This window comes from Mixophyes fleayi, chromosome 2 (assembly GCF_038048845.1).
Source record: "Mixophyes fleayi isolate aMixFle1 chromosome 2, aMixFle1.hap1, whole genome shotgun sequence".
In the NCBI taxonomy this organism is placed as follows: Eukaryota; Metazoa; Chordata; class Amphibia; order Anura; family Limnodynastidae; genus Mixophyes; species Mixophyes fleayi.
This window is the reverse complement of record NC_134403.1, coordinates 286,512,919-286,538,927: the sequence shown is the minus strand read 5'-3', so window position 1 is coordinate 286,538,927 and position 26,009 is coordinate 286,512,919. Positions and strand designations below refer to the sequence as shown.

The 26,009-nt window shown below is 39.0% G+C and overlaps 1 protein-coding gene and 1 long non-coding RNA gene across 2 annotated transcripts in view; one reads left to right on the top strand and one right to left on the bottom strand.

Moving 5' to 3' along the window:
* LOC142139063 (uncharacterized) overlaps positions 1–25,799 on the top strand; it is a 71,979-nt gene extending 46,180 nt beyond the window's left edge. The window contains exon 3 of the long non-coding RNA XR_012688156.1: positions 25,696–25,799. This is a non-coding gene — a long non-coding RNA (uncharacterized LOC142139063). The remainder of the gene's footprint in view (positions 1–25,695) is intronic.
* Positions 18,156–20,501, bottom strand: LOC142139062 (potassium voltage-gated channel subfamily A member 1-like). The gene has a single exon (XM_075196329.1). It carries the CDS (start codon positions 20,350–20,352, stop codon positions 18,772–18,774), a length of 1,581 nt encoding a protein of 526 aa, XP_075052430.1. The 5' UTR covers positions 20,353–20,501; the 3' UTR covers positions 18,156–18,771.
* Positions 25,800–26,009: the final 210 nt, after the last annotated feature.

Sequence of the window (26,009 nt, the reverse complement as noted above, 5' to 3'; positions counted from 1 at the left end):
TCTGCTGCTTTGCACTCCTGATCGTTTTTGCGAGCAGTCACCATTCAACAGAATGGTGACTGCTCTGGCCGCAATCTAACAAGTCCCGAAAAAAAAAAATTTCCGGGAAGTTGTCTTGATAATGTACGCCAGCTGAAGCTGGCGTACATTATCAGAATTTAAGAAATCCACTGCTGTCAGCTCTGCTCCGAAGCGCATATGTGGAGAGATCACATGATCCCTCCGTCACTCAGCGCGCTCTCGTTGCAGAGACAGAGTGGGGACTTTGTGCGCATGTGCACTGCACATGCGCAATTGAAGGAAGAAGAGGAACGAAGAGGAGATCCCGAGACAGCGCATCCGAAGAGGGGGGTAAGTGTGATTTTTTCTATCACAGAAACAGCAGTTTTTTGGAACTGCTGTTTCTGTGTTCCCTTTTTAATAAATTTGAGAAATTATTGCGATAAGGATTGATAACTATTTCTCACTTTTGCCGATTAATGATAAATGTGCCCCTAAGGCCTCTAAAAAGCAGTGATGTCATTAACATGTATAAGTGTAGCCCTAAGCAAGTATATGTGTTATGCTTTTTTGTCCAAAAAGCAGGGACACCACTAAGTTTCCCACAAGACCATGGCAAGGCCCAGCCTCTTCAATTATCTGGACCTCCAGTCTGTGTGGCTCTTCTTTCACTCTAGTTGATTTGGAACCTAGAACATGTTAGATTGTCCACATCTCCAACTGGGTTTGTTGGTGGCACAAATGTCTATCTGGTTGTTTCCGGGATGGGTAGTACAAACACATCAAAAAGGTAGTCCCTTTTGTGTCACCTTTTAGCATAATAAGGCATAACAGATAAGGGTCTGGCTATATTGAGATATGCTGGAAATGTCTGGTCAGTTCATCTTAACTCTTGAAGGGTACAGAAAGTACAAAGCTGCTGACACGATCAGATCATGGTCATCATCCAGCTGCATATTCTGACAGCCGTTCAACCATTTGAAGATATGTTATGAAAACAGTTTAATTTTCACTTCAACGGGTCACGCGTGTGTGTGTGTGTGTGTGTATGTGTGATATTAAAACACTAAAAGTTAGGAGGATTTTTTAGAAAAGAATGTTTCGCCTTGCCATAATAACTTTACATTTTGGCTTTGCTGGTCTAATTACTGCAATTCCTAGCTTTTAAATGTACTTCGACAGGGATTCCAGCAATTGAAAGCTGGAGTGTATTGTCACTACAACCAACCAGAATAAAGAGTAATTTCCAGAGAGTTTGATGACTTCAAGTAACAAGAAAATGCAAGCATAAAAGTGCTAAAATTAAAACATTCTTATAAAGCAGTTATGTGTATGTTTGAGTTCTTGTAAAGAAAATTGCTTAGTAAATTTTAATTGGCAATGTTGCATCAGAAATTAAACATTATAATGCATACGATTAGTGCTAGGGTGGTCAGGAAAGTTGTAAAAGCCACTTTCTCAATTGCTAGAAAATGTTTTTTTTATTAATGTATTAATGTAACTATTTATTTTTGCAGCAAGCATGTTTTTTTTAAGCGAAGTTAGCATTCTCTATAAATGAAAGGTACAGCATATTTCTTTTTCACTATTCATAGACTAATCACATAAGAGTAAGGCTTTAGAGAATGTTTTTGAGTTTCTTAATTTTTCATGCTCCAGTGGAGCATTTTGCTTTTTGTGATGCATGAAACTAAATAAGCATACTGAGGAGCAGTTGTGAAATCAAATCAGAGATTTTGGCAGTCGTTTGCCTCATTATAATTTATTGAAGAAAAAAAGACCAGAAGCAGTCAGACCAAAATAACAATAAAAAAAATGTAAACTGCAATCACACGTGAAAAAGCATTATCTCATAAGCCAACAGCTTGGAGCTATTTTTGTCGTCTTATTGATAAAACCTTATTTCATCCTTCGGTGCTAAATAAAAACCTGTGAACTTGTAGGTCAGCCAGTGTGTCAGGTCATGGATATGGAAGAATAGAACCCAACTTGCTCTCAGAGAAATTACTTAAAAAACTCTTTCATAGAACATTAAGCTATTTTTTGCATACTTGCCAACTCTCCCGGAATGTCCGGGAGACTCCCGAAATTCGGGTCAATCAAAGCTCCCGGGAGAGCTGGCAAATCTCCCGCATCCCACTGCAGCCACCGCTAAATGACACGATTCAGCCAGAATCGCGGCATTTTGGCCCCGCCCCCGCGACAAAACGTCTTTTCCGTTGCGGGGGGTGAGGCTAAAATGACGCGATTTGTCTTGCCCTGCCCCGCCCCCTCCCGCCCTCCAGTCACGCCCATCTCCCGGAATCAGAATACAGAAAGTAGGTAAGTATGATTTTTTGTAGTAGTTACAGTAATGTTAATTAGTTTATAGGCATTTGCATAACTATAGGGGTAACAGCTACTATGTGATCCAGCAGCTGACTGGGTAATGGGCCCCTCCACTTAAGGCTCTGTACAACTACCACGCTTGCTGCTTTAGTGTCCTGCACCCCTGTGTCATCTCCTTTAACAACTGCGCTTAGTGGAGAATAACTCAGTGTTTAAAGTTGCCAAGGAGCTTAATGAGCCGCAAGCCATGTGAAGCCCCAAAGTCCCAGAATGACATGAGTGTGAGCTGGCTTTGTAGGGCTCCAAAATGAAATTAGACTCAGAGAGGAAGGGAAGTCTAATGTTCCTTTCCTCTCCAAACAGGAAGTGCAGACAAAAAGAAAAGGAGGGCTGCGGTCCTGGTAAGATAAGTCAAGGGTGGGCATTCCTTTCTCGAATCTTTGGTGACCCAAACAAAATTTTATTGTGGGGCCCCCAAGTATCTAGTTACACTCCTGAAAAGGAGTCAGCTTAGCACATGGTAATCCTGTCAATAATTAGCAAAATACAGCTCACCTCAGCACATTGCATACTGTTACAACAGTTTAGTCTCGAGTCTCCGAGCACTACAATATCACCTACAGTGGGTGAAATAAGTATTGAACACATCAACATTTTTCTCAGTAAATATATATTTAATGTAGCTATTGTAATGAAATTTACACCAAATGTCAGCAACAACCCTTGCAATCCACGCATGCAAAGAAATCAAACCATAAATATCCATAATTTAAGTTTTGTGTAATAATGTCAATTGACACAGGGAAAAACTATTGAACACGCTTCCTGAAATTTATTTAATACTTTGTACAAAAGCCTTTGTTGGCAATGACAGCTTCAAGACTCCTCTATGGAGAAACTAGCATGCATTGTTCAGGTGTGATTTTGCCCCATTCTTCAAAGCAAATAGTCTTCAAATCTTTAAGGTTCCGTGGGCTTCTTCTGTGAACTCTGATCTTTAGTTCTTTCAATAGATTTTCAATTGGATTCAAGTCAGGTGATTGGCTGGGCCATTCTTTGAAACCAATTGAGAGTGTCCTTGGCTGTGTGGGATCATTGTCTTGCTGAAATGTCCACCCACATTTCATCTTCAGCATCATGGTAGATGGCAGCAGATTTTCATCAAGAATGTCTCTGTACATTTTTTCCATTCATCCTTCCTTCAATTATATGCAGTATGCCAGTACCATGTGCAGAAAAACAGCCCTACACCATGATGTTCCTACCTCTAAACTTCACTGTTTGTATAATGTTTTTGGGGTGATGTGCAGTGCCATTTCTCCTCTAAACATGCTGTGTATTATGGCATGCAAAGAGTTCAATTTTGCTCTCATCTGACCACACTATATTCTCCCAGTATTACACACGCTTGTCCAAATGTTGTGCAGCAAACTTTAAACCAGCTTCAACATGTTTTTTCTATAGCAAAGGAGTCTTGTGTGGTGAGCGTGCATACAGCCCATGGCAGTTGAGTGCATTGCTTATAGCTTTCTTTGAAACAATTGTACCAGCTAATTCCAGGTCTTTCTGAAGCTCACCACAAATGGTCCTTGGTTATTTTTTCACTTCTCTGTCAGAAATCTTGCGAGGTGCACCTGGTTGTGGCCGGTTTATGGTGAAATGATGTTCTTTCCACTTCCGGAATATGGCCCCAACAGTGCTCATCGAACATTCAGCAGTTTAGAGATCCTTCTGTAACCAATGCCATCAGTATGTTTTGCAACAATAAGGTACCGAATGTCCTGAAAGAGCTCTTTGCTTTAACCCATCATGAGATGTTTCTTGTGTGTCACCTTCGTAACGAGACATCTTTTTATAGGACATCAGTTGTGGCTGAACCAGCTGGCAGGATTGCTTTCTAATTAGTGATTTGATTTTTTGCATATGTGGATTGCAAGGGTTGTTGCTGACATTTGGTGTAAATTTCATTACAATAGCCACATTAAATATATATTTACTGTGAAAAATATTGATGTGTTCAATACTTATTTCACCCGCAGTATATCAAGTACAACAAAACAGATGGGGATTTTGTGCTGTGATTCCACTGCATACACACACACCTGCATTCTGAACTGCAAAGAGTAACTGACTTTTAAAGTGTCCATATTGTTCATATACTGTACGAAGTGTTCAAAATCACGATCTATTGAAAATGAACTTACAGTAGCAGTGGAATCGACATTCACGTAGCGATTACTTGTAAGAAAGGTCATCCACTTTCTCAGAAGTGTTCAATGTAAATCCTCGTAGTTAGGACTGGTTCGTATATACCGAATCTACAGCTGCTGATTGTGTCAAGAATTTGCCTAATCTTCTCCTCTCAGCCGCAAAGCAAATGATATGTAGAAAAAAAAGGATATACTAGTGTAGTACGTTTACGTTTACGTCCACGGAGATATTGATTGCCTGGTACCCCTATTTGGTGATTATAACATCTTGGTTAAAATCGTTGGCATATCTCGTTTTTCACCTGATTTCTTTATGATTGTTACCTACTCATCATCTGGTAAGGGCAATTGAACCCCGGTCCTATGTGTTTTATATAATACATTTTTGTCTAAACATACTACACTAGTATATGCTTTTTCTTCTACATATCATTTGCTTTGCGGCTTAGAGGAGAAGATAAGGCAAATCCTTGACACAATCAGCAGCTGTAGATTCGGGATATATGAACCAGTCCTAACTACGAGGATTTACATTGAACACTTCTGAGATAGCGGATGACCTCTACGGGAATGTCGATTCCACTGCTACTGTAAGTTCATTTTCAATAGATCGTGATTTTGAATACTTCGTACAGTATATGAACAATATGGACACTTTAAAAGTCAGTTACTCTTTGTGAGTCTGTTTATTTGGAAATGCAGTAGCGCTGCAATCACTCTCTCTCTTTATATTTTATATATTCAATTTACAACATATGTGCAGTTGTTTTGGGAGTGATTAACTGCTGCAACTGTATATCTAGCGCTTAGTGTGGTTCTACGCCTGTTTGTTATATTCTGAACTGCAGTCAACTACATGGTGAACATAACATAAATGTAATTTGGAAAAGGGATAATTGATCTCAATGAGGAATATGTTTGCATTACACAGCATGCATAGTGAAAGCTGAAATGACCCAATACTGGTTATACTTTCATCTATAGTATATTCCAGTGTGTACCAAAACATTGGTTACAGTTGTCATGTGATTAACAATCCCTATAACAATTCAATTCTGCTGCATTTCTGCTATAACAACTCTATCAGAATGAATGGTAAATTACATATCAACCTTTGTATACTTTTTTCCGTTAACCACTAAACGACCAGGGGCTAAATGTATTAATGTCCGGATTCTTCAACTCTGGCGTGTTCAGCGTCTTCGGCGATTAAATTTAAAGCGGCGCTGCCTTGTAAAGGGAAGTTTCCCTTTACAAGGCAGCGCCGCTTTAAATTTAATCGCCGAAGACGCTGAACACGCCAGAGTTGAAGAATCCGGACATTAATACATTTACCCCCAGATCTTCAATGATCAGATCAATATTGACATATGACTTCTTTATTTTTTAGTCTACACAAGCAAATGTTAAATTTTATTTTGTTGTGTTATGGGGAGAGACTAAAGGGTAAATGTATCCAGCTGCAATTTTTTGTGGTGATTTCAAATCGCTGCAAATCTCAGGAGATAACTGGCGATTTGAAGTGCAACATCGCCAAATGGGATTTTGACTTTCCTAAATCCAATCTCTGCCGATTTGTGTTGATTTTAAAACCACTATCTCTCCCATGTTAAAGTCAAACTCGCAGGAGATTAAAAACAAACTCGCCCGAGTTTGAATTCAAAATCGACAGCTACAACACGCTGCTTGCTATAGGAGAGAATAACAAGCACATAATTCATTGTTACACTGCAGGGCAATGTTAATATAACAGGAGGTATAATGGAAATTTAAATAAATCACAGTTTTTGTTGTAGAGGGGCAAAAATTACTATGAATTTTCTTACGGGGGACAATTTAATTTAATATTAAATTAGTGGTCCAAATGTAATTATAGAATAAATGTAAGTGTTTTTTTATATATATAGCAGTGGCTTAATATTTCCTCAGCAGTGGGGCAATATGTATATTTTATGATATGTCAACACTTAAAATTTCCCGATGGGGACACCATTAAAACTACAGGTTTGTGGAACTATAAGTGTCAGCATGCACATGAGCACTTGTAGTGCCACAAGTCTGTACTTTTAACATTGCCCTGCAGTGTAACAATGATGTGTTTGCCAATCTTGCCTATAGAAAGCAGAGTGTTGTATTGGCGATTTTCAAACTCGGGCGAGTTTGCAAAATCGTAGCTTCATACATTTGTCGATTTGTATAGCTAGAGTGGGAAAAATCCTGGAACTCGATTTGTAGTGATTTTGAAAACAGTGATTTAAAAAGAAGCACATCTCTGGCGATTTTACATCAATTCGCTGGTTAATAAATCAGCGATTTTAAACTCGTTTGAGAAAATCACTGGAAATTCAAAATCGCTGCTTGATACATTTACCCCTAGGTTTCTTCATGCAGCATATTGGAATCATTTTTTTTTCATTAAAATTTGAATAGATGGGGAAACATAGGCAAAAATACAGAAAGTTTAGAGATTCTACTAAAAGTTACATTATAAAAATAGGCCATCCCCATAGATTATCGTCACTTTATTCAGCTATTTTTCCAAAATAGATGGATACCAAATATGTGTATTTGTATAAAATATTTGATATAGTTAAATAAGGAAAAAACAGGAAAAGATATTATTATTTTTCTTTCTATTTTTTCAACCAGGGGGAATTTCAGGAACAACAGAGTACTCTAGTTGGTCTTCCTTATTGCCTATTGCAAGCTAGCTATTATTAGATCCATTGTGCAATGACCCAGGGGTACAGGCTGGCAGAGGAGATCAAATTAAGGTCACCTCTGCTTTTAGCTATCCTGCCTATCACCTAAGGTGATGTCCTCGAAAGATCACAATGTGAAGCCACAGACCTTCCATTTGTAACGTGCAAGCATTGTGCACTCTGCATTAGAAACAAAAAGCTTTGAGTTTGAATGTTGTGTGTAGCAGTTGTGGGGCCAAGAAATTAATTAAATCTTCTTTGCCTGGATGTATACACAGGCCGAAGGGAGGAGTTGGGGAGAATGAGAGTGTTCCTTTGAAAGTATGTAGCAGGCACACCAGTGCGCCTTGTTTTGCAAAGCAACATTTTCTTTCACAAAGCAAGATTACTGAAATTAAATAAAGAAGAAAGGATGCATTTTTAGAGGCACACCTTGCTGGACGAAGGGAAACTCTGCAATTTACACCATGCAAAACACTTTAATTTTGAAACAGCCCAGAGCATTTGGATGTTTAATAGCTAATTAAAAGCTAATTAGATCATTTCAGGTGTGCAGCAAGCAATGTAATAAAAAGCTTTATACACTTAAAATTGCAAAATGTTATAAAGAATGTAATCATAACCTGTCTCTTACAACTAATTTTAACAACACAGAAAAAAATGGAAAAGCTTATTTTATTGAAAGAGGTTTGGAGTTTGGAGTTTTGCAGATTGTGCCTCTGGAGTATATTTCTGACTCTAAGGGGCATACTCAATTCTCCGCGGTTTCTGCCGCGGAAAAACTATTACCGGTAATAGTAAGCCGGATTTCAGCTCGCAGCTCCCTGAGCCGCGAGCTAAAATCCAGTGAGAAAAGTACCGTAATACCAGTATTTACATGCACTATTACCGTAATGACTGTAATAGTGCGCACGGCGAATTACTCTTGGCAGTAACGCCAAGAATTCAATATGCCCCTAAGTGGTAGATGTATCAAACTCTCTAAAAAGAGCAAAGTGGAGGTGTTGCTAATAAAAACCAATCAGATTCTAGCTATCATTTACTTAGTTCGTTCTAGAAATTATAGCTAAAATCTGATTGGTTGCTAAGGGCAACAACACCTCCACTTTTCCTTTTTAGAAGGTTTGATACATCTACCCTTCATTGTTTTTTGGATGTACTACAATTGCTGTAGGGAATTCATCCTGTATTTGTTCAGAGCTACCTATAGATATAGCAAAGTTCAACTTATTGGTTGATTTACTTTTCCACATGGTGCCACAATTAATGAAACATATCACATCATGTCAAGGGGTCTATGCATTAATCATATGCGGAATCTGCAAATATGCATCGCTGCAAATTGCAGTGATGCACACTTCAATGCACCATGCCGGGGCTACTCTGGGGGCCCCGGTGAAGTGACACATGTGCTGTGATTAGTTTTTACTATTTACCGGCAGCTTATCACTGCCAGTGATAGGAGGAAGTGCTGTGCACATGTGCACAGCTCTAACACTGTATCGGATTCTGCGAAGCCAGAGAGGCTTCAGCAGAATCCCATAGGAAAAAAATAGTCTGCGCAAAGCAAAGCTTATCAAAGCTTGATGCATTGCAGAACATCGCAGTCCCCATATTAATCTATGGGGATTGCGATTCTGCACGGTATTTGACTAAACGGAGGAGATTTCTGGGAAATCTTCACCATAAGGCATGTAATACATAGCAACTAAACTTAAAAGAAGCAGAAACAGCCATTTACACATCTTTTAAGTGCCAAATGAGCTTAATGCATAGACCTCCAAGTGTGTTTCACAAATCCTATTGAAATTATATGCAATATATTTTCCTGTCACTAGATGGCACCTTGACAGAATATTACTAGGCAAGTCAGATGAATGAAAATCATTGAGAATCAAACTACTATGGTCACTTCCTGGCACAAATTAATTATGCAAATGAATTGGCAGCATCTGAGGACTAAAGTAACTGTCAGTCACTTGCAGAAAAAATAAATGTGAATGAACAGTGGAGAACTTAAAGTGACTGACAGCTACCTCCACACAAACCACAAATCCTGCACTAATAAAGAAAATGAGCAGCGTCCCCAAATTCACCAGTGCTAGATATCATGAGCTAGTTTCCATTATAACAGCGATATTGTGGTCCCTCTGCTATAATTAAAACAAGCCCCATGCTGGTGAGTGCATGGCTGGTGCCTCTATAGGGAGAACAAAAAAAGGAGGCTTCCCCTCCCAGAGGTCACCAGCCCCATGCACAAGTGCTCATTCCAACCCCACTGGGCTTTGGTTTGGGAGCTTTAAATTAATAAGAAATCTGGGGGTAAATGTATGAAGCTCAGATCTCTGTAAAGGCAATTGCCTTTACAAGCCATCGCCGCTTTAAATTTCCCCTGCAAAGTCACCGATTTCTGGCGCTTCATACATTTACTCCCTGGACTGACAATTTTCCATATGTAGCTTGACTGAAGCCTTACTTCAGTAATCTGTACTGTTCAAAGACCCTGATCCTTCCACATTATAACACTTATAACACTTTCACATTGCCACCCTGGCAATATCCTGGGCTTTTCAAGCCAGGTTTTTGCCGCATAACAGAGCATCCCAGCTCAGAGACCCCGTTCACACTATACCTTGGACCCGGGAATTTCCCAGGCAATAACTGTGAGTCATCAAGAGAGGCTGAAAAATGGTGAGGTCATTTAAATGGGACTTTTTTTTGCACACAAAGATGAGGCTAAAGTGGATGGTGACTGTTCACAGCATTGCTTTAATCATGGTTAACAAGGCACTATTGTGTAACCAGGAGTTCCTGGTTCATTGCATTTTTTGGCTGTTTTACAGTATAAAGCAAACGAGAGCTTGATGCAGCTGCTGTCATTTCAAGAGGAGAAAGGAGCCATTTATGGCAGAGAGGAAGAATACTCAACGTCTTTATTTGCACAGGAGGAGAACGTTTGTTAATTTATTTACCACCTGTTGCTGGTTGTGCTTTATCCCACACTCTGTTAGTATTTTTGCTATGTTATAGTAAACTGTAGCATCCTTTACAGTGCCTGTGATCCGTTTTTTGATTTCCTCCTCTCCTCTAATCACCAGCAGCTCACACAACTCTTCATCTAGCCAGTGTGCCATGGTTTTTCCTATCTCTCTTCTCTGCAGCATTCAAATTACGTCATCCTCCAGCGTTACTAATCCCCCCAATCAGCTCCTTTATGTGAGACCTGGGCTGAAAAACCTGGATCGCACTGCTCACGCTGCAGGCGACCTGGGACTGACAAGGGAATAACCCTGCTAAAGTCCCAGGTCTAATTCCCGGGTCAGACCCGGGATTTTGCACTGACCCCCTTTCACACTGAGCCTCGACTTGTCATGTCGCAGTTTGCCCCGGGAAAAACCCGGGTTTTTTAGGCAGTGTGAATGGCATATAAGTTGGTACCTTCAACAAGGCATTCTTAGCTAAATGCAGGCTACTCATTTATCTTGTGCCCATATGCAATAAAATATAATTTTGTTTTGTGGGACAAAATATTTAAATAAGATTTAATAACTGAGCAGGCAACAACATATTCCCTATTTTACATGGAGGAAGGAGGGTTCTCCCTGCAAAAGGACCTTGATTTTTACATGTCCTCAGAGATACTGTTTAACCTTTAACTGGATGTCTTTTGCACCTTTGAGGCACAATTTATATGGGAAAGCACATACCAATGCAATACAAATGTGATGTAGTAAAAACATTCTAATTCATGAAAATGACACATGTAATAAAGAAAGCCATGAGTTCCTCTCACTCTTTTAGAATAAATGAGGCTTTCAGGAAAAAAATAAACAGTTAAGTTGAATAAAATGATAAACTAGGTTGGTACTATAGACTTTGAACTGACATTTTTACTTTTTCCAAACATGCACATTTCCAGTTGGAAACACAATGTCTAAAATAGGGGTGATTTTCTGAGGGCAATTCCCAAAACCAGAATGTGGGTGTGCACTAATGTTTGCATGAGACATATAAATACACACATATACACATTATTAAATGTTCTACAGGGTTGTGTTTCTTCCTGTTAGCAAATGCGCGATCGGACGTTCCCCCACTAATTAGCGGTGATATCCTGACTTGGGACAACACTAGGTGAACTCTGATTGGATTTTTACATAGTCGTCCAATCAAGGCAGTACGTCAGATTCAGCTCTTCTCCACTAACTGCGATAAATATGTTTGTCTACCACAGTTCCCTTGTGAGGGATTACATGTTATCTCTATTTTCATGGTAATAGACAATAGCTAAAATTTCACTTTTGTATCCCTCTTAATAGCTTATTTTTTAAAAAACAGTGTCTGCAAATATGTAATGAAAGTCAATCAGCCAAGTCTATGTGCTAGAAGAACATAACACCCCTTCACACATTTTCTATTAGACATCACACTTCATGGTATTCAAAGCACAACAAATGACACATAGCAACATTGCAGAGTCATAGAGGAAAAAAAATAATTTCTTATATTTGGGCCTAAAGCTCAGAATTTAAATATTTAACCAAACAGAAATAACAGGAAAAAATTGGCAACAAATGGTAGCTTGTAGTACATGAACCATCTTTCAAATAAAGTATTATTTTAATGAGAAAAGTATGGTGTGGCTTTTCCTACAGTTAGATCCACAAGTAATAGTTTGCTGCAATCTCAGATTCAATTGTTTTTTGTATTAAAGCTGCAATCCCACATTAGACATTTTTTTTTATTCTTTAAATAGAAAGTTAAGTATCTTTTAAGCACGCATATCATAGTCATTTTTCTTAGCTACCCTCCTACAAATCTGTATCTCCTTTTCAAAAGCTCTCTGCTTGACAAACTAAAATGGTCGTCGTCTACACAGAGCTCACAGCTCTAAGCATTGCAGGGGGAGGGGAGAAGGAACATACCTTCTTGGCTGGCAATTCCCTCTTAGTAAGAAGCTGTACAATGAATGAACGTACAGCTACTTGCGTGATTGGGCGATCTCCCCCTAATTAGCAGTGATAACCTGACTTGGGACAACACTAGGTGAAGTCTGATTGGATTTTTACATGGTCATCCAATCAGGGCAATATGTAAGATTCATCTCTTTTCTGCTGACTGCAATAAATCTGGTTGTCTACCACAGTTCCCTTGTGGATAAAAAAGAAGAGCCCCCCCACACACACACCCACACACACTGAAATACTAATGTAAGGAAAACATAAAGGTAACAAGTCTAGGGGCTAGATTTACTAAGCTGCATTTTGAAAAAGTGGGGATGTTGCCTATGGCAACCAATCAGATTCTAGCTTTCATTTATTTAGAACTTTCTACAAAATGACAGCTAGAATCTGATTGGTTGCTATAGGCAACATCCCCACTTTTTCAAACCCGCAGTTTAGTAAATCTAGCCCTGGGTGTGAAATTAAACGATAATATAATACCATTATAAAAAGTTGAGAGCTTGGCTATCATATACTGACATTTGTATTTGTGTTTGGAAAGGGTTGTTGACTAACTGATATTCCATAATAGGCTAAGGAGTAATATTCTGATATTGTTGTGATAAAATACACCACATAACTGAAAAGCCACAGGCACAGAAATGGCTACAGAATTAAGCACTTCAAAATTTTGTCTTTAACAAAAGCTATAATGATGAACATCATTTTATATTGACACATGTATTATGAAAATGTATATAAAACCCCCTGACTATTTAAGGTTAAAGGAGGAAAGGAGGAAAACCTAATGGAATTGTGAGGTTCATAAAATCACAAACCTGTTTAAATTTAAGTAAACTGTGTGGTGCATCATGTTATGTGGAATTTGGTGTCTGATAATTAGATTTTGTAGTGTTTGTAACATTGTGTCACTAATAAACACTTTATTTTTAATAAACATAATTAACTTGAAAGATAGGTCCATGTTTTAATTGATATGCCCCACTTGATAATTATTAATACATTTTTAAAAAAATATTATTTATCTCCTTAAATATAGTTGATTTCATCCTATTTTTATAGGGCATCAGGGCTTCCTTTATTTGACATATATAGATATATATATATAAATGTTGAATGCATCTTGAGCCTGGCTTATAGAAGCAATGAAAGCCAGTTAGAAGGCAGAAGGTTTGCATATTCCATAACCGCCACCACATATATAACATGTAGCCTAGAGATGTTGATTTTGACATTGAAATGCAACTGCAAGTATAATGTGCTCTTGTGTGGTTTTGTAAATTACTCTACCTTGTTCTAAATAAAGAAGCCCTGAGCACTTAGGTGGGAAGTGGAGCTGTAAAGGTAGGTAATCCATACCTGCTGATATTTACAATTGGAAAATTGGTACCAGTTAAGACATGTCTGCACAAATTAGTCCCCGATCCTCCCAAGTTCTGTCATGGACAATAATTAGGGGCCTGATTCATTAAGGATCTTAACTTGAGAAACTTCTTATTTCAGTCTCCTGGACAAAACCATGTTACAATGCAAGGGGTGCAAATTAGTATTCTGTTTTGCACATAAGTTAAATACTGACTGTTTTTCCATGTAGTACACAAAAAATTGATAGCTTATTTGTACACTGAAATTTAAAGTTGATAGTTGTGTGCTACATGAAAAATCAGTCAGTATTTAACTTATGTGGAAAACAGAATACTAATTTGCACCCCTTGCATTGTAACATGGTTTTGTCCAGGAGACTAAAATAAGAAGTTTCTCAAGTTAAGATCCTTAATGATTCAGGCCCTAGGTTATGTTCCTGAAGTACCTAGAGAGAATTACATTGAAACATATAATTGCGCTATAGATCAACTGGTTAAAGAAAGCTTTATTACTTGTTACACTGTGATCTCAATGGTTAATACTGTGGGAGTTTTATTGGTTCCAAACCCCATGACACAATTGACCAAGAATGTCATTTGTTAGACGCAAATAAGTCACACAATCAAAGAGAATAAACCTTTTTCGATAATGTTATTTACATGGCAGCCCTTTCAGTAAGTGCTATATCCAAAGGGTATTTAGAACTTGACATGGATTAATATCAGCACATGCTTTTGACACGCTCCCAAACCCAGCAGGTAGAGCATTGACTTAAAGGCCAAGAACATCTATCATATTTCACTGGAGTAGCTTATTTGCATATTGACCCTGGAGTATATAGTTTACAATGGGTTAAAAATCCCTGCCCACAGAATTGCAGTAGCGGATGTACCTGGCTCAAGAGGTCATAAGCCATTGAAGTGTGTGTGTGTGTGTGTGTGTGTGTGTGTGTGTGTGTGTGTGTGTGTGTGTGTGTGTGTGTGTGGAAATCTGGAAATCACCATGTTATTGGGTGGCAATATACAAAAAACAATGGACTATTAATTATTTGCAATAAGATGGATAAATACATGTATTATAGTAGGGTTTAACACACTGCTGTTACTAAATATTTACAAAACTTGGTTCCGTCGTGTAGTCCTTAATGGCTGCTAAGTTTCAGAGAACCACAGATTTAATACTTGACTGCTTTACTCAACTTAAGATAATAAGTACTATTGTACAAAATGTGTGTATCACCAGGCTACTTTGTATGAATATTCTTGATTAGCCTCAGCTAGATCAACAGAAAATCTACCAGCACAAAGTAATTCACCAAATGATTCATCTGTTCCATCTCTGTTCAGTTGGGATTCTCATATTCTTGACATTCACATGGAACTATATAGGCTAATTTGCTGAGCACAGCAAAGTGTTTAGTATTAGACTTTGAGGGACCTTTTTTGGCTTACTCCTGCAATTTACTGAATAGTGACTGAGTGTGTCCTGTGCATTTATGAACAACTTGCACACCGCAGAACATTTGAAAATTAGATAAATGTTAGATACACTCTATCAGAGAGTGCATCTGATAAACTAAAGAAGATTGATAGGGTATTGAAAACTACCCTCAAGGTCTACTTCTGTAAAATATATAAAGACCACAAAAATTGACTTATCCTTTACTTTAAAAGGATGTTTCTAAAACCAGACAACCACCCTGGCCAGAGCCTTTCCTGAATCTGGGAGCAGAGACATAGGGGGTCTTGTGCATGGGAGCCCTGCAATTCTACTTAAAAGAAGGGGTGTTAATGGGAATATTTTTTACATGATATACTCCTTTAAGTAAGAAAACTTGGAAATGCAAATGACATTAAGTGGGCATAGAGAAGTGGATTGTATAATGCTTTCATATGTCTGCATCTAGTGCATGTAGGGTACTTGTGTATGGTTATGGGGTATTTGCTGAACACTGCTATCAAAGCATGACAGCATTACACAGCCATTGTCCTCCAATATGAGAAGGCATCCTTCTATTTGTTAAGTATTTGTTGCCAATGATTTTACACTGGAGAAATTATATACACAGATAAATCAGCCCATATGTGTAGAATTATTCTGTATCAACAAATTATGTAGTAAAAGTAAGTGACATAATATACTATAAAACAATTTGAAATATATATAGAATAAATTCATGCTTTATATTTGCCTTACATATGATTGATTTTCTCCACATTCTTTATAACAATATCATTAGTGCAGATGAGATATTTATCCTTTTTTATATATTGGCTAAAAATTCAGTTTTTTGTTGTTTTTCTTGCATGGTCACTAAACAATAACCAAAAGAAATATGACCTTGGAGCATCACATGAGAATATTTCAGTAATATTCTAAAATACCTCTGTGTTTATGAGTTGTCTCTAGGTATTGGTATAAATTTAATTAATCTGGCTAACCAGTGTAAACCATGTCATCAACATCTAATTTGCAATTTTTTTTCTTTCACTTGTTACACAGAAATATGAGCTAAAACTTATGGGAAAGAGGGTCATTTGATACAACACAATGCTTTTTGTGTTTGGTCAAGGTTTTGGAGCAGATAGATTTGGAGGCATCTCCTTGGGTATCTGATATTTTATTTATACTTCATAAAATATGCAGAAAAGGCATCACTTGAAGATGAGTAGTTGAATTCCGTATGGAATTGTTCACATTTTGAAACACTGACATATTTGCTTATCGGAGCGCAACCCATGCACTTATGTAAAAAATGCCTAAGCTCTGACTATCTCTGTTTTAATCGTCCACTCTCCTGATTAAAGCAAATTTACCAAATTACTGTCCTTAAATTGATTTCTGACACATCGTGATTAAATAGCTCAAGAGAGTCAGAGGACAAAGCAGTCACTTGTCAGTCATGTGTTCTGCCAGCTTTAAGCTTTTAATTAGCATTTTTCCCACACACGCATGTGCATGAAGAGAATTTGTGTGTACTGAGCTGCACATGGCTTTCCTTTTCCAATCTGATTTAACACCACCCTTGACCGGACACTGAATTCCATCTGTCCTGCGCCCTTAACTACCTCTGCAGCCTTTTATGAACAAAGGTCACCCTCCAAATAAGATCCCCTTTTGCCAATTTAAATAGGCGGAATCAGGAGCAGATATTTTGTAACACTACAATCATCTCCAATTCACCAACAGTACAATTTTATACATCCACAAAGTCACCTTCTTTATGTATACTATCAGAGCAAGAGAAAAAAAATTTGGCATTATTACATCTCAAAGGTACAAAGATAGCTTTTGCACAGCATTTACTCACAGTGCAAAAGAGCAGAACGGGACTGTGAGTTCACACCTTTATGGATACCCATACTAAAACATTAAGAAAAATTTAAAAAAAGATTGAATGAACATGGCTGTATTCATGCACACAAGTGAGGTATCTACTATACCTAAAATTCCTTGTCAGCAGGATGAAACAGAGCCAAATGATTTGGGCCACTTCAGCAGTAAACGCTGACAGACAATACAAATGTATAACAGAAGAGACATTAAAATGCTGAAAGGAACATTGTTCATAAGATATATACAATATTATGTTGACCAAACTACCAGTTCAATCACCCTATATAATACAAAGGGTTATTTAACTGATGTATTAAATCAAAGGTGCTTTAAACCAAATGTGTGTGGGGGGGTAACATGATTATTCTAATGATAAAAATGGTAAAGTATATATTTTTCTGAGGTCATAGGAAAGCAGGCGCTTGCATGTTACACTGGAAGTAAACAATATTCTGTATGTGAAAGCTCACCTTTCTTGCGTTCTGCCATTCCCTTTGATGAAGGTGTCTGACAAGACCAGGTTGGCATTTCTAGTGCTAGTTACTTTCAGTCCCTCTACATTTTCTTCATAAGGCTTGTTTACTTGCTGTACAAAGTCATGTAAGTGCTGATGTGTTTTCCACTTATAAAGTGCTTTTTAATGCTACAATTGATTTTGTCTGAATAAACATCTCCTCTGTGGGGGGGGTTTCCGTTTCATATAGAATATATTTAAGGACATTAATGTTCCACTTGTACCAATTGCCTTTTTTTTACCCTTTCTTAAATATGTTTTATCATTTCCAATCTCAATGTGTTGGAAGCATTAGTGTGCCCCTCACAGTGTGGATTGTATTGGCTCTACATCTCCTTGATCGCAGGTAAGGTTCACATTTTCATATCTATTTTGCAAATCTCAGTGGGATTAACTTTCTATGAGCGTTTTCCCAACAGCAGCAGAGTCTCTGTAAATTGGAACCATCTGGATGGTTGCTATGGAAACAGGGATGCCATGACAACTGGGTTTCCCAGGAAACCCATGTTGCTATGGAAACTGCATCACTCAGGTCAGAATTAGTAACTTCCGATGAGAAGCAAGTCCAGCAGTTTAATCTTCTTCTGACATGTAGACTGTCACGCACAAAAGCATCCACATTGCAGAAAACAGCAACATCCACCTACTTGGTGTTTGATACAATGTATCTTGTTCTTGGCACTATTACAGAAAGTGTAACACTTTGTGCAGCTCAAGCTGCTGGGTTACATATATATTTTATTATATCAGCAACCTAATTAAAAAATAATTGCTTACAGAGTTGCTCTACTGAGTGCTGTCAATGAACTAATAGTGTAGTAGGAGTGTTACAGTCAATTCGTGACCCGTCGTTTTTTTGTAAGGATTTATGCCCACAAAACAAATTGGATGAGAGCAATCCAAAATTAAAGCAAAGAAATAAAAGTGCTTTAAAATCGAGGCTTAAGAGGTAAAAATGGCGATCATTCCAAAATAAACCCTTGTGTTGTCATGAAACGTTTGGTAGACAATTATGTCCCATGTGCTTTAACATTACGAGCTTACTCCTGTGTCTGATGGATGGGGGCAGCTCGGGGAGACTAAAAGCAGCACTTTATCAGAGGACAAATAAGAGAACTAGCTACTTTCCCCTTTGTACTCAAAACTATAAAGAAAGAGACGTGCAGCCTCCTAGCACAGCGGACTGTGCAGCTCTCCATCCTAGCACCACTCTGATACATATCATCTGCAGTGAGCACAGCTTCTTTCCTAGAGGAGCGCCTGAAAATGAACACTAAAAAGTGGGACACGTTGATGTCGATGGTGGTGACATTTCTAGCGGCTGTTTGACACATCCAAAATCCCGACACGTGTTACACATCCGTGAAGATCTTCTTGATATTTACACAGTTCGGGTTATTGGTAGTACAGTTGCTAGTCTTAAAACTGGGCTGCTTAAACGGCCCGGGGCTGACCCCCTCTTCTATCACCATGTACTCAGATTTGCTGAGCGTGGAATTGCTGCGGGTCTTCTTCAGGTCCTCATTAGAGGACAAGTGCTGGCAGCTCCCCACATGGAGGTACTGGGCTTGTTCCTCTCCCTCAGTCTCCCGATGATAGAAGTAGTTAAAGTTGGAGACTATTACAGGCACTGGCAGGGCGATGGTCAGCACGCCGGCAATGGCACACAGAGATCCCACTATCTTACCCCCTATAGTGACAGGGTGCATATCTCCGTAACCTACAGTAGTCATGGTGACCACTGCCCACCAGAAGGCATCTGGGATGCTGTTGAACCCAGAGGATGGGTCATCAGCCTCTGCAAAGTACACGGCACTGGAGAACAGAATGACACCTATAAAGAGGAAGAAGATGAGCAGCCCCAGCTCCCTCATACTGGCTTTCAGAGTCTGCCCCAAAATCTGCAGCCCCTTGGAATGCCTGGAGAGCTTAAATATGCGAAAGACTCTCACCAACCGGATTACCCTCAAAATAGCCAAAGACATGGCCTGCTGCCCATTGCCCTGCCGCTCGGCGAGCTCCGTGCCCAGAGTGATGAAGTAAGGGATGATAGCTACGATGTCGATTATGTTCATTATATTCTTGGAGAAGGTGGCTTTGCTCGGGCAGGCAAAAAACCTGACGAGTAATTCGAAGGAGAACCAGATGATGCACAGAGTCTCCACCACAAAGAACGGGTCGGTGAAGGAGCTGGTCAGGTAAGGTCCGGTGCCATTGACTGGCGGCAGCACTGGTCCATTATATTCCTTGTCGTCTCTAAACTCGGGCAAAGTTTCCAGGCAGAAGATCACGATGGAAATGAGGATGACCAGGACAGAGACTATAGCGATCCCCCGAGCAGGTCCCGAGCTCTCCGGGTACTCGAAGAGGAGCCACACTTGTCTCTGGAACTCATTGGAGGGCAGCGGACGTTCCTCTTCCTTAATGAAGCCCTCGTCCTCCCTGAACTTCTCCATCGCTTCCTCCCCCAGCTCGTAGAAGCGGATCTCCTCCGAGAAGATATCGATGGGGACATTGACGGGTCTCCTAATCCTGCCCCCGGACTGGTAGTAATAGAGGATGGCATCGAAACTGGGTCGGTTCCTGTCAAAGAAGTACTCGTTCCTCAGCGGATCAAAGTACCTCATCCTCTTCTTGGGGTCTCCGAGCAGCGTGTCTGGGAACTGGGCTAAAGTTTTCAGCTGCGTCTCAAAGCGCAGCCCGGAGATATTGATGACCACTCTCTCGCAGCACTCATGGTCGTCCTGTTCATACGCCTCGGACGAGTGGTGACCCGGGAGGGCTGCCGCCTCCTCTAGGATGTTGTCGCAAGCCACCACGGTCATGATCTCCTGCTCCACGTCCGTGTAGCCAGGGTTCACGATGTTGCTGTTGGTGCGGTGTCTAGTGGAGGACGGTGGAGGCGAGTGAAGGAGGCTAAGATGCTCGTCCATAGAGGTGAGGGGAGGGCGGGCAGGGGAAGCGGCGGCCTCCTCCTTCAGCCCACTGCAAGAGCCGCCGGGTCCCCTCCCCGCTCTTCCTCCTTCCCCTGTTGCTTCCCCCTCCACAGACAACCTGTTGAGCACTTTCCCTTCTGTCTCCCAGCCCAGGGATCCCAGCTGTGTCCGTGCGTACTGTGTTATATAGGTCTCCTCACGGCCCCTCCCTCCAGCCCAACACTAGTTTCCCGCCCACAGAGAGCGACAAGCTCGCTGCCAGTAAGAGAGCAGGGATGGTGCGCGTGGTGAGCTTGTTGTCAGCGCTGCTGCCTAGAGACAGGTAACATGTCGCTGTCCGGCTGTTCCTGTACTATGACAGAGGGCGCATAGTTACTGCAGCTGGACAGCCACAGGTTACGGCTGTCACTGTCAGCTATCATTGTAACTTCAATATTTCCTCGGGAAAGTATTTTATGTGAGCAGTATTTCATTAAAAATAATCCTGAATATCTCTCTTTTTCCATCTGTTAGTCTGTCTATAGAAAATAAATCTCTGTACTGTCATGTTTTGTACACACTGGAGGAAGGTACAGCACAACTTCATCTTGTTATAAGCACAGGTTTGCTCACTACAGACGTTAACACTGACCTCTAGGTATGTTGACATCCATTAGACATTAGTATATTTACATCAAATCAGCTCACAAACTATATTTTTTTCTGTTTAACCAGAGAATTGTATAACAATCTTTGGAGAGTGGTGTATACATCTATCCACGACATCCTCTGAGAAAGGTGACACATGTAATTCTGACAATGAAGGTGAAATTGTTTGGTCTAGGCTCCTTTTGGTCAAGCACAGAATGTTCTATTGTGTTCTAGATTTGTCAAAACTATCATTTGTTTGTATATGTTCATTCAGGCATTAAGACATATCTTCACTATGAGTGTTTTCATCACATATGTATTGATGCACTGTACGTTTAATTTTTTAATTTATTTCTAAAATGCTAAAATACTGCAGATTCTCTTAGATTACCCACATTTTACTGTACACTCTGGTGGCTGACTAAGATTGTTATCAGTCAATTTCAGAAACACCAGGAATGTAATCATACTGCAACTTTTATTACTGGTATTGATATGAAATTGTAAGAGGGAAATCACAAAGTTAATGCCTACTACAGTATAATGTAGCCATAGCTGAAAAGATCAGCACCACGGCCAGCGCCAATGAACTTACTTGAAAAGAAGCATGCATCGAATCAGTCAGTGTAATCTTGTTTTTGTTTTATAAATTCCCTAGAGGTTTGTGTCTGCCACTGTCTATCATGCTTTACTGGCAGCGACTATTTCCTTATTAAATTTGGTAACAGTGATAAAGTGAAAAGATCAGACTATTTACAGTTTAAACTAGAATCATTGTATTTCCTCTGTTTTAGGGGCATATTTAATAAAGCACGATAGTGCTTTTAACGGGTTATTAAGGTGTCCTCCTGTCCTCCGCAAATTTATTAAGGGTACATCGCAGCAGATATCATGGATATCTGCTGCTTTGCATTCCTCTTAGTTTTTGGGAGCAGTCACCATTCAGAATGGTGACTGCTCCTGGCCGCAATCTAACAAGTCCCGGAAAAACATTTTTTTCGAGAACTTGCCAGCTGAAGCTGGCGTACATCATCGGAATTGAAGAAATCTAATGCTGTCAGCTCTGTTTCGGAGAGCAGAGCTGGACAGCGCATGTGTGGAGGGATCACATGATCCCTCCCTGTCACTCAGCGCGCTCTCTCTGCAACGATAGTTGCAGAGACAGAGAGGGGATCTGTGTGCGCATGTCCAGTTCTTGGAACTGGACATGCGCAATTGAAGAGTGAAGAGAAGACCCGGAGACAGCGCTTCCGAAGAGGGGGGTAAGTATGATTTTTTTTATCACTGAAACAGCAGTTTTTTGGAACTGCTGTTTCTGTGCAGGGCTGTACATAAATGTGAGAAATAGTTCAATCCTTATTATTGCGATAAGGATTGAAAACTACTTTTCACTTTATGTGAATATTGATAAATGTGCCCCTTAGACACCTTAGTTATTGCATTTTCTGTACCATAAAGCCATCTATAATAATGTACAAATAGATGCAGGATAATAGTTTATTGTTTTAAAGATAATCACATGATGTCTGTATGTTATTTTATGTGTTATATACGGATTTTATGCATAAAGATATGTATTCTTTGCATGAATATATAGTTTTGTTTCAATAAATGAATAACGCACAAATATTTGGGATGTATACATTTTTTTTAAAAACAGTAACCAATGGTATAAACGTCTAGATACATTTTAACTGAATATTCTACACTCTACACAGCATCCCAAAAACCCTTCCAGCTTCATCTGCAGAAACTAGGAAGAAAATTGGAACACTTAACCTGCATTCATCCTCCACAACACTCAGCTATCTTGCGTTCCACTGTTGGAATTACGCCAGGTTTACATTTTCCATCATCAAAACTACACAGGAGAACGGAACATCTACCCCCACAACCAAGATTCCACCAATGTTTTTCAAAGTAGCATTCACACTTACATTAACAAAACTGCTCTTTTAAGAACAATCAAGCTGTAGAACACAAGACTGTTCTTCTCAGAGCAGTAAATTATAAAACATTAGGCACACTGGGACTCCCACTTTCCACTGTACAAGGAGAACTGATACATCATACAAGGTTAACTGGTACATCCCCACAAGGATAATTGGTGCAACCTTCCAGCCCACTACAGAGCAAGAACACAGCAGTGAAGCCAACACCCAGAAAATACTAATACCAGCTCCTTGCACTTGTTCAACACTATAAGGATGAGCATACACATAAGGTAGGTGGCTCTCCATTCCCACAGATCATATCCTGCACACCATGCTCACCACTAATGCACCACAGAACCCTTCAAGTATCTTTTGTAAAACAGGACTAGGAACTCCTGCAATCTTTGTTAAGGTAGCAACCAACAAAAGCAACCCTCACTAGCGCAGACAGTCTAAACCATCTACACCAAAAAACTACTGGCTATTATATACAATCTGCAGAGCTGACTTGTATTGTATAGAAAGGCAACACCTCTGCTTGATAGATGTAAATGCCTTAGTGAAAAACGCAAGTCATAACGATAAAACAATGTTGTTAGTAAAAGTTACAGAAGGGCATAAACAAAGCAAATACATCAAAGTTATCAGAAGGTGGGAAACCTAGTTACTAGCACATAGCAGTTGACATTGTGTGAATGAATCATGATGTGTTTAATAATAATATGAGTTAACCTGGGGAGTATCTTTTTTTCAGGTCAATGTGTAGTCTGAGCATACTTGGGGAACTCTGTATTAATGTTGAGATTATTATTTCATGAGCTGTATCTAAAACATGTTTTCACCAGTTGCTTTTGTCTGTGATTTTGCAATCCTATTATCAGGTTCTTTTTTGGACTATAGTTATATACAGGTAGTCGGAAAAAATGAAAACTGCAAAATAAAATCACTCAATAGGTTGTTTCTCTATCACATGTGGCCAGTATGGACAGTATGTACTGTGACATTGAGTTTACAAGTGTCTGGAATTGTGCAGGAGAGATGCAGCACCATTCTTCCATAAGAGAGTCACTCAAATGATGCTTGGTTGAGGGAGCTGGAAAATGCTCCCTCCAGTGTTGCTCCAGAATATCCCATAAATGCTTGACTGGGTTCAGATATGATATCTCAGTAGAACATGACATATTGACATCATCTGTGTCTTTTTCATAAAACCATTGGGAGTCCACACATTCTCTATGAACAGGGATATTGTTATTGAAGAAGACAACCCTCCCAGTAGCAAAGAAATGTTGCAACATGGGGTGGAGATAATTGCTCAGTACTATTTATTATCAATTAGCCTTGACTGTGCTTTATACGTGAATGGCTGAACCCAAATCAAGAAATCAAAATGCTCCACCAGAACACCATTATTGGACACAAGCATCGGGGATGTTGATTCAATGAAGTTAGGGCTACATGTGCTCTCAACCATTTGTCACGTCACCTTCATACATAGCTCAGTAGTCTATTACCCGTGTCTTTTGCACAACTGAACTTGAAAACATGCACCGCCAATGACTTACACAATGCAATAAATCCCTGCTATGCAGAGTTCTCCTTTGACCACTTCTGATAGAAATTGCTGCTTATATCATAGGTTGAAATTTACAGTCAATTTATCAGCAGTTGCTCACCTCTTTTGCCTTGCACTTCAATTTAATAAAAACAAGAAGAATTTCTTCCAAAAAGTGCTCCAAGGATATGTGGTGGATCTATTGATAGGTTTATTTGTGTGCAAAGTTAGACTATAACGTAACTTTTATTAGAAAAACCTTTAGAGTATAAATACTGTAGGCATAATTATGCCACAATCTGCTATTGTGAAATTTGCATTTGATGAAATACTGTCATAATCAAATCAAAGAGCGCCCTTTATATCAGACAGTGTAACATATAAAACTTATGTTAGTCTATAAACCATCAGCAGATGGATGTTGCTGTTTGCATAGTGGCCACTGATTGATCAGTGGCCACTATGATTACTCTGTCTGGTCAGAGTAATCAGATGCATTGCAAATGCAGTTGAGAAGCATATAACAAACTGATCATCCTATTAGGATCTGTGAGGTTTCTATCTACAGTTACTGCCACTTTAATGAACTAATAACAAAAAAAGCACACTAGCTATCAGAATCTACTAGCCCTTTTAGGCCCCAGAGCTTTAATGTTATCAACTTCACCCACTACATCTAAAAGTGAGGAGTGTCTGAAATGTATCAGTGTCATAAGTGGTGTCTTACATACTGATCTAAAAAGAAGAGCAGGCGATATCTGTCAGTTGTGTAACTATTGTAACTGCTACTGATCAGCTGTCATCTAGAGATGCTTGTCATGACAAATATTAGTCTCATGTCTACGTGTACTTCAAGAAAGCTGCTTCTGAGCATTGGAGCAACCCGCAAACTAAGATATTGAAGGTGAAAGATACATAGAAAGCAATCCTTTTATTTGACTATATTCCACCCATCTGGAAAAACAATAACGTTGATCAATAATATACTATATCAACAAACTGGTCCATTTATCTTTGGGTATAATTTGAACTCCATATCATTTACTTGGCTCATTAAAAGGAAAATAAAAACATATATTTATATATTATATTTATATAGTAATATTAATGAAGTGTAGAAAACGAATGCATATTAATCTATTTTAAATAATGTAAAGGAGAATGTAAATTAAAAAAACGACACAAATATTGTAATTTATTTTATTTTATTCTTGATTGTAGATTATAAGAAGTTGTAGTAGATTTCCATTTTGAATAGAAATAGAAATAGATTATGACAAAAGTTGAAGATTGTGAAATTGGTTTCAATGGAATCACTGTATAGAAAGTAAGTATTAAATGGACTACAACTGACAGCTGAGAAAATAATGTCTCATAAACAAAACCAAGAAAAAATGTACACTTGTTTTCATTTATCCCTGTTTAGTTACATTGCTATTGTGGATACTCAAGAATATCTGGTTAATGAAGTTAGTTGTTTAAATGTTTCTTTATCTGAAATAAATTTTTTATATTTCCAACATGTTCTAAAATCC

Bases quoted from the DNA above. Each gene is read 5' to 3' on its own strand.
- LOC142139062 (XM_075196329.1), bottom strand. From the start codon at position 20,352: ATGGACGAGCATCTTAGCCTCCTTCACTCGCCTCCACCGTCCTCCACT.